Source organism: Saimiri boliviensis, chromosome 6, assembly GCF_048565385.1.
Source record: "Saimiri boliviensis isolate mSaiBol1 chromosome 6, mSaiBol1.pri, whole genome shotgun sequence".
Classification (NCBI taxonomy): domain Eukaryota; kingdom Metazoa; phylum Chordata; class Mammalia; order Primates; family Cebidae; genus Saimiri; species Saimiri boliviensis.
The window spans coordinates 102,001,103-102,010,707 of NC_133454.1; the positions used below are offsets into that span (position 1 = coordinate 102,001,103).

At 48.8% G+C, this 9,605-nt stretch overlaps 1 protein-coding gene across 1 annotated transcript; it reads right to left on the bottom strand.

The window, feature by feature from the left end:
• Positions 1–898: 898 nt before the first annotated feature.
• C6H11orf91 (chromosome 6 C11orf91 homolog) lies at positions 899–4,033 on the bottom strand. Its single transcript, XM_003919971.3, has 2 exons — positions 3,452–4,033; positions 899–1,480 (listed from the first exon to the last, which is right to left on the bottom strand). The coding sequence occupies exons 1-2, from the start codon at positions 3,945–3,947 to the stop codon at positions 1,395–1,397; spliced, it is 582 nt and encodes a 193-aa protein (XP_003920020.2). The 5' UTR covers positions 3,948–4,033; the 3' UTR covers positions 899–1,394.
• Positions 4,034–9,605: the final 5,572 nt, after the last annotated feature.

Here is a 9,605-nt window from a genome sequence, read left to right on the forward strand (position 1 = left end):
CACCACATTCGCTGCTACCAGCATGATCTTTTACTTGGTTAATTTTTAGACAGGGTCTTGCTCTGTTGCCCAGGCTGGCATGCCAGTGGCATGGTCATAGCTCACTGTAACTTCTAACACCTGGGCTCACGGGATCCTTCCCACCTCAGCCTCCTGAGTAGCTGAGACTCTAGGTGTGCACCACCATGCCGGGCTCAGCATGGTCTTTTTGGCTGGAATATTAATCACTACAGCCGGCTGACTGCTCTCCCTGCCTCCTTGCTTGCACCCTTTTGTCTATTTATATCACAGCAGCACAAGTCAGATCCTATAATTCCCTGGAAGCTGTCTAATGACTCTGTCCTACTTGGAGTAAAGCCCGGAGTCCCTACCATGGCTATAAGGCTGTATACAAATGGGCCCCCTCTGTATTCACTCCGACCACTCCCCACTCACTCCTCCTGCTCCCGCCATCTGGACTGTTTGCTGGCTCTCAAAAATGCTGCCATGCTTCCGTCTTTGGAGCAGCTTTTGCACTGGCCCTTCTGCCTGGAACATTCCCTAGAATGCCACATGGCTCTGACCCTCAACCTCCTTCAGACCTTGTTTAAATAATACCTCTTCAAGAAATCCCATGTAAAATTCTGCCCTGCCTTCCTCTGACCCTCCTGGCAATCCTTGTTCTGCTTTCCGCCCCCCCCCCCACCATGTCATCTTCTATGATACTGCATATGATTTACTTATTTATAATACTTACTATCTGTCTCTCCCCCTCCCCAATCCCAAGTGCCTAGGCACAAAATAAGCATTCAATAAATATTTCTGGAATATATGAATTTCTAGGAAGGGCCAGGGCTTTGATAAGATTTTCAGAGAGTTTGTGGTCCAAAAACCATTTAAAAAGAAAAAGAAAAAAAGAAAAAACCAAATCAAAACCCGAAACACTTCCAAGGAGTAAATATGTTTGGAAGAAAAAAACATACACTCCCATACACCAAACCTCCATTATTCCAGTCCTCAAAGAACCTTGCTGAGCAGAGACACAGCAGCAGAACCCAATATATATATCCCCCTTGGTTGCTCCCGATTCCCCCCGACACATCTGTGGTTCTGGTTTGCATAACTATGGCAGTGTTGGGGGTTCCCTCTCCCGGTCTCAGGAGATCGTGAATGCTGGCTGGGCAGCAGCTTCTAGACCCCATGAGAGAGCTCCCACTGCAGCGCATAAAGAGGAGAGAGACCATGAGATTTACCACGCAAAGCGGGCACTGTATGTGAAATACATGCTGGTAGCAACAAGAACAGCGGTAAATACAGAAAGAAAATAACCATCTTTGAAATGACAACAAATGGGACACATTATCTAAGCACTAACACCTAAGGAGGTGGCTGCCCAAGCTCGGGTGGGCAGCTCCTCAGGAGAGAGAAGATGACTTCTTTCCAGGTTGCCTGGGCTTCAGTCCTTGTAACTTTTCATCTTTTAGCGCCTTCAGGAATTTATCTGCGGGAGAGCAAAACAAACTTAGCCGTAATAGAGATAAGGGCTTTTCCTAACACTTCCAAAGCAAACTCCTGGGGACCAACTGTGCTTCCTCGATGGACCTTAAACCCATTTGTGATCCAAGATGGGAGAGGAAAAACACACAAACAGAAAACTGACTGTAAAAACACATGCAACACATCCAGTTACATGTGTTTTTATAGTCAGAGTTGCTAAGTCCTGGATTTTATCGTCAGAGTTGCACCTAAGTCCTGGATTATTTCTTCTTCTTCCTCTTCCTCTCCCTCCTCCTCCTCCTCCTCCTCCTCCTCCTCCTCCTCCTCCTCCTCCTCCTCCTCCTCTCCCCTCCCCCTCCTCCTCCTCCTCCTTCTTCTTCTTCTTCTTTTTTTTTTGAGAGGGAGTCTTGGTCTTTCGGCCAGACTGGAGTGTAGTGGCGAAATCTCGGCTCACTGCAACCTCCACCTCCTGGGTTCAAGCAATTCTCCTGCCTCATCCTCCTGGGTAGATGACATTATAGGCACATACCACCATGCCAGGCTAATTTTTGTGTTTTAGTAGAGGCTTGGTTTTACCATGTTGGTCAGGCTGGTCTCAAAATCCTGACCTCAAATGATCCACCTGCATTGGCCTCCCAAAGTGCTGGGATTACAGGCACAAGCCACCATGCCTGGCCCCTGGATTTCTTAGTTAAGAAATCCAGGACTTAGCAAAGCCCAGTTTTTCTAGGGATTGTTTTCCTTCCATGGCTATAAGAAAGGGTGTATGACAGTGTGTCTGATGAATTGAAGATCATTCCCACAGCCACATGGACCTAAGCATTTAAGTTATTTCAAACTTCCCTTCCCTATGTGGCAGGGGAAGCCAATTTAACCCATTGTATACAATAGTTGGAATGATTTACAATAATTGGAATGAGTTTTAGCCAGAACAGTAATGGGAGAGACAGGCTGCAGGACAACCTACCACTACTGAAAGTTATATTTTGCAATAAGTCCTTTTTTTTTTCTTTTTTGAGATTGAGTTTTGCTCTTGTTGCCCAGGATCACTGCAACCTGGGTTCAAGCGATTCTCCTACCTCAGCCTCCCGAGTAGCTGGGATTACAGGCATTCACCACCATGCCCGGCTAATTTTCTATATTTCTAGTAAAGACGGGGTTTCTCCATGTTGGTCAGGCTGGTCTCAAACTCCTGACCTCAGCTGATCCGCCCACCTCGGCTGCAATAGCTCCTTCTTGAAGTACAATGCATTTAACAACTTTACCCTCCAACAGGGAGGAGTCATTCAGCTCGCAGGCTAAGGGATCCTGCCCGCACATCAGCACACCTGGTCTGCCCTGATCCAGGGCCAAACGTCAGCCCAGAATCCTGGTGAGAGAACTCCAGGCGGCACCAGGGCCACAGCGTCCCTGGGGGGCTGCCCTCCAGCATTGAGAAAGTGAAGGGTCCCAAAGCTGCCCAGGGAACGGCCTTGGGCCTTGTGGGCTTTGCACAATCCCCACCTCCCCCTACAGATAGATACTCCCACTGGCAGTTCTCTACTTTCCTTTCCCCCCATGGAGAACCCCTGTTTAAGACCGAACATTAAAGCTTGGGGACTGTCTGTGGTGGGTGGAGTTCCAGAGTACAGCATAGGGGGATGACTATACAGGAGGATTAAAGTTTAGGACGAGGTGGTGGGGGATGGAGTTCCAGGTGTGGAGGCTCAGAGTCCAGATTACCCAAAGGGTTTAGGATAGAGGGAGGATAGAGTTTGGGACTAACGGGCTATGAAGTTCAGATCTGTGGTAGGGGGAGGAGTCGGTTGAAGTCCAGGATAAGGGAGTCTAGGTGCTAGGGGATAGATTTTGGATCTGGGACTATTGGGGACTGGAGTCAAACCGGGGCTACATATCGGGGCGGGGCTTGGAGCGGAGGAGGGCGCCAGGGCAGGCTAATGAGGCTGGGCTCGGTGGCCCCGGCGAGGTCACGCACAGCGCTGGGAGTCGAAGCCGTCCCCAGTGATGGTGAGCAGCTCCAGCTCCTTAATCCGGATCTCCAGCTCGCACAGCTCCTCGGGGTGGGAGGCAGAGGGAAGCCTGGGGGTCGAGGAGCGGGCGGCCAGAGACGAGACAGCCACCTCGGGCCCCGGCGGCGGCGAGTAGAAGAAGCGCAGAGGCTCATAGGGGATGGCGGCCAGGCCAGAGGGCCAGGGCGGGGGCCCGGGGCGCTCGCTGGGGGGAACCAGGCCGGGTGGCGGCGGAGGCGCAGGGACAGGGGGCGCCTGGGGCAGGGACCTGGCCCCCGCGGCCCCGCCCACCGGCGCCCCGCCCGTCTTCAGCGGCACAAAGAGCTTCTTCCAGATGTTGAAGTCGCTGAGCGGGGACGAGGAAATGCCGCGGTCGTAGAGGGACGGGAAATAGAGGGGCGGAGCCGACCGCTGGCTCATGGTGGGGCTGTGGCTGCGGCTGCCGCGCCGCCCCTTCGGCATCGTTTGAATGGGAGTCTGCGTGGGAGGAACCCCGCGCCGGGAGACGCGCGCTCAGGCCCCGAGTCACCGGGGTTTCGAGGTTCCACAAGCCCCGCCCCGACGGAGCGCGGCCCCACCCTTTCGCCTCAGCCCCGCCCCGAACAGGCGGGGTTCCAAAGCCCGGGCGACCACGCCCCGGAACGTGGCCTCGCCCACCGGCAGCAGGCCGCGCCCCGCAGAGGGAAAGCCACGCCCCCGGGCTCGCCTCCGCCTCCCGTCCCTCGACTCCGCCCACCGCCTCGTTCAGGCTCTGCGGCTCCCCTGGCTCCGGTTACCACGTCGCAGCCTACCCCCATCCAGAACAGGGAGCGGGCCAGGGCTGCGGGAGAAAGCTTGCTTCAGGCTTCCTCTCGTTTTATCAGGGAGAAAATGTATTTCCTAGAAACCTGCCCCCTGCACCAGCAGACCTATCTCATTGCCTCATTGGCCGGCCCCACCACAAAGAAGTCTGAGAAAATGAGTGTCTGATATTCCATCCTCTACTGTGGGAGGCAGACGAAGGGGATGAAGATGGATTGGGAATGGCCAGACTTTAGCAGTGTTGAGGAAGATTTAGAAAAGGGGATCCTCATCTGGTTTGTAACAGATCTGAAGGAGCGTTTTCAGTGAAATGCAGTTTAGTTCTCTTCCAAACACAGACATCATCAGGAGCTAACAGGCAACGAACTAACGACAAAAGAAAAGCCTGTCCGCCCTACCTCAAATACCTCACCCATTAATTATGAGCGATTTGGACATTTTGTCCAAAGGACATGCCAGCTCATTCAAGTGAGTAAACTGTATTAGCCATATGAGGGGAAACAACTAATACATTTTCTTGAGAACCTCTGCCTCATGATAACTGGTATGAATAAACAGTGATGAGTGGAAGCCAGTTAAAGAGTCAATGTCAGCTTCACAAGTTAAATATACATACGCATATGCATTTGCACATGCGTATGTATATTTAACTATACAGACACACACACACACAGTGCAAATACTGTGTGTGTGTGTGTGTGTGTGTGTGTGTGTGTCTGTATAGCAGCTAAGTGCAGAGAGTCGGACACTCAAGCTGGTAGCCTTGGACAAGTTGCTTGACTTCTAAGTAGGTTTTCTATAAAATAGAAATAAGAAAACCAGGCCGCCTCAGGGCTGTGATCAGACAGAATACAGAACAGTGTGTGAAGCACTTGTACTTGGAAACTGTCCAAACACAAGAGGTAGCTGTCCCCACCGAGGGGCGTGTCTGAAACTGGGGAGCATTTATTTATTTATTTAGAGATGGAGTTTCGCTTTTGTTGCCTAGGCTTGAGGGCAATGGTGTGATCTCGGCTCACTGATAAGATCCTCCATCTCAAAACTGAGAAGCTTTTTCTTCCTACACTTAGCTTCCCACACTTCGTTGTCACACACACACAGTATTTGCACTCTGACTTTGACTGGCAGCCACCCGTCATTCTTTATTCATACCAGTGATCACTAGGCTGAGGCTCTTGAGGAATTGTATTTCTCCTCAGTGTATAACTAATACAGGCTATCTGTGATAGCTCAGCACCCAGCTTGTAATCCCAGCCCTTTGGGAGCCCAAGGCAGGAGGATCTCTTGAGGCCAAGAGTTTGAGACCAGCCAGGGGCAACATAACAAGACTCTGTCTCTATAAAAAAATATTTTAAAAAGTTGTGGTGGCATATGCCTAGAGCCACTCAGGAGCTGAAGTGTGAGGATTTCTTGAACCAAGGAGGTTGAGGCTGCAGTGAGCCACAATCATAGCATTGCATTCCAGCCTGGGTGGCAAGGCAAGACTCTGTCTCCAAAACAAAACAAAACAAAACAAACAAAAAACACCCTATCTCCCATTAGTTTCCCCCATGTATTTAACTTCCTATAATTTACTGCCTCAGAAGCTCAAACCTCTTTTCCTTTGTCTTGTCACTTTTCTAGAATTCATTGCCCTTTGTTAAAATTGTCTATAAGCTCTCAAGACACTTCTTTGAGTTTTCACTTTGTTTCTGTAAGAACTCCATGTACATGCATGTGGGAAGTAAAAAAGTTCCCCTTTCAAGTTTCCTTTCTTGTTAAAGAATAAGTGTGCTAAGAACTTTGTTAAGCCGTACCCTATGTAGCTGTTAAACATGCCATGCTTACAGGCACGTAGTTTATTCTATGTTCTTGTTCTTCAACCAAGATGCCTGTGCTGAAAGTGCTCACAGGCATGTCCCAGCTCTTCACTGCTTTTAACTGTTTTAAGTTGTTAGCCAATCGGGTTTTAGATTGTGAGGTCTGGCTCCAGCCAACGAGGATCAAACACAGCAGTAAGGACGACCCCAAATGCATAAGGGATAAATCTGTGTGTTTTCCTTTGTTCATTGTACTCTTGTGCCAACATGGCTAGCGAGAGTACCCTTCCTGTAGTCCAGGAAGCAAAAATTGCATTGCTAAAAGATCCTTTGTCTCAGTGCTGACTTTTCTTTGCGGCACCAAGCATCTATTTCCAATGACGTGTAATAAACTTTGACTTCTGTTAATCTGTTTTTGTCAGTTTTATTCTCAGTTCCCAGACTCTGAACCTAAGAGATTAGAGGAAAAAATTTTTCACCCCTATAGAACCATAGTGATGGTAAGAACCAGGGTTTTGGACTCAGACTTGGGGTTTGGCTGTGTTGCTGAACCTTTCTCAACCTCATTTTTTCATCAATACAATGGGAACAGTAATGGCATCTACTTGCTTAGACTGGCAGGACTAAGTGAGACAGAGTAAGTACCTGACGATGGCTTGTACTCAACATTAGCCCTTATGAATACAAGGCCTTTAGAAAGGAAAGAGATTTTGCATTATTTTTTTTAAATGAAGCAATAAAATCATAGTTTGTGTGTGTATATATCTAGTTGAGGAGAAAAGTAATTACAGATTTTCCCCCCTTACTCCAAGATAATCTAAATAGATTTTACTCTGGATGGTTTAATTATAACATAATCCATGAAGCTGTAGCCAGTGGGTTAAATAAGAAATTGATGACAAACTTGTTTTCTCTAACAACTACACAAGAAAACTCAAGTGCCATAATAAACACTGAGCTAAACTGCACTCAGGAGGCAAAGCCCCTATGAGGTAATAATAAACCCACGAGGTTTAAGGCAAAACCCTATGGTTGTTTCTGCAAACAGATGTCCAGGAAACTCAAGTTGGTGATGAAAGACAGAACAGTCTTGAATTCAACTTCCACAGAACCTCTCCCTCCCTGGGCTCCAAAGCACTATGTCACCTACCTCTCCACTCAAATTCCCCACTAAGTACCATCCCACTGGAGCTTGAGCGATTCGATTCCTCATGTCCTTGCTCCCTGGCTTCATTTGGAACCAACTGAGAGGGACACATGAGTCCCTCTTCATTGATCAGGTTCAGCTGGAGGATGTAGCCGTTGGCTTGGTAGCCAGGTGGGCTTGCCAGTCCTGCACCTCTACCTTAAGTTTACCCAGTGTGAGGCCAGGTTAGAAAGTCACAGGCCTTGGCTGCGGGGAGAGGGCCTTTACTATCATAGTGAAGAGCTTGCCAAGGACAGGACTGATTCTTCCTCTAGCCTCACCAATCAGGGCAGTCATTGTTCTGCTGTCAGGAAAGGGCCCAGAAGAGTCACATCGAGGAAATGTGATGTGAGGGTGGAGGTTCCTGTCCAGCACTCTCACTTGCGCTATTTAACCTAGGTTGACCCACTGCAGCTGGCACTTCTCATTTCCCATTGCCATAGCCCTCTCCAGCCAGGAAGGCCTGGAGTGCCTGGGGTGCTGTTCGCCTGGTTTCGTTGGTCCTCAGACTGCTCCCTTCAGAGAGAGCACAGAAAGCCTTCTCTGTCCCAAGGAGCCCCCCTTCCCTCCCTCACTCCAGCTCTGAATCTGTACACACTGTCAACAATCAGACCCTCACCAGGTGCTCAGCCTCTGTAGGGATGTGTCACAATTTGCCATGCCTGGTGGCTCTGGGCAGCCTTTGGGGACATATAGTGCTTGTGTCTTGGAATACAAGAGTTGTGCTTGAATCTGGGACTCTCTGTGACCCTGAGAAAAATCACATCAGCTCTCTGAACCTCAATTTTCTCTGATCTATAAAATGAAGACAGTATCTACTTCATAGGGTTGATGGATTTGATGATAATATGTGTAAGTAGTGCCAGGGACAAACAGTAGGTGCTCACTGAAGTGTGGTGCGCATGTTAGTTATTATACAGTTACACATGGATTCCTTAATTCCCCATTAAACCATGGTGGATGAATGAGGAAAATGCAGCAGGGAGTCCATCCTAGAAAACCCAAACACTCCAGATCATTTTGCCAGCCTCACACCTGAGAAAATTCTTATTCAACCTGCTAAGACGTAATGATAATAAACATACAAGAGAGGCCCTTTATCCCAGGCACTTGTCTTAACTGATTTAACTTTTCTAAAACCCCAAGCCTATGGTTCTCATTTTCCAGATGAGAAAATTGAGGCATGTAAGGTTAAGTAACTCTCCTGAGGGTGGCTGATTGGCATCGGAGCTGGCATTCCATATGAACAGGCCAGCTCTAGAGGCCAGGGTGTTTGGACAGCCTCCAAATTGTCACCCCAGCCCTCAGGGCAAGGCCGCTCACATGGCCTCTAGTCTCTTACACCTCTTCTTGGGAGGAGGCTGGCTCTGAAAGTTGTTTGTGCCACAATTTAAGGATCTAGCTATTCTGGGAAGCCCAGAACAGTCTTTCCTTTATTACTGATCTCAATTAACCATTGTGTTGGTCTGGCCTTGGGGGTGTAGGCATTCCCATCTCCCTTTCAAGAAAGTTTCTAAAAAATGCAGACCATCCCTTATTCTTGTTTTCCAGGGTAAATGTGGTCCTACCTACTTGCAGAGTAAAACTTTAAAAAAAACTAAGCTGAAACGTGAGAAGTAGTTTAGTGGAATAGGGAGAACAGAGGCCTTGGAGATGAGGGAGCTGAGTTTAAGCCCCAGCAGTCAGCATCAACTAGCCATGCTACCTTGGGCAACGTAACTGTAGCTAACACTTAGTGACCACAGTGCACCGTTGCATATTCTCATGTTATCCTGACAGTAACACTTACAGGGTAAGTCTGTCAGAATTTTCTGTCCACAAGCAACGGAAGCTGACACTGAGTTCTTTTGGAGGGCCATGAGACAGCTCATGAACTGAAAGCTCTTCAGAACTCTGTTTAGGGGCTGCAGAGAACAGGCCAACTTCAAGGATCCAGGTAGCAGGAAGGAATCGGTGGCCTCTTCAGTATGGCCACTGCGGGGGTAGACACTGTCTACCTTGCTTGCAGAGTCTTCTGACTTCCTTCTTTTTCCCTGTGCTGGATGCTTCCTTCCACTCTCCCTCCTCTTGGACAGTAGACTCCAGGTTCTTCAGCCCTTGGACTCTGGGACTTGCACCAGTGGCTTGCCAGGGACTCACGGGTTTTTGGCCACAGACTGAAGGTTGCACTGTCAGCTTCCCCAGTTTTGAGGTTTTGGGACTCAGACTGAGCCACTACTGGCTTCTCTCTATCCCAGCAGACGGCCTATTGTGGGACTTCGCCTTATAATTGTGGGAGCCAATTCTATTAACCTCCCTTTCATATATACATATATCCTATTAGTTCTGTCCCTC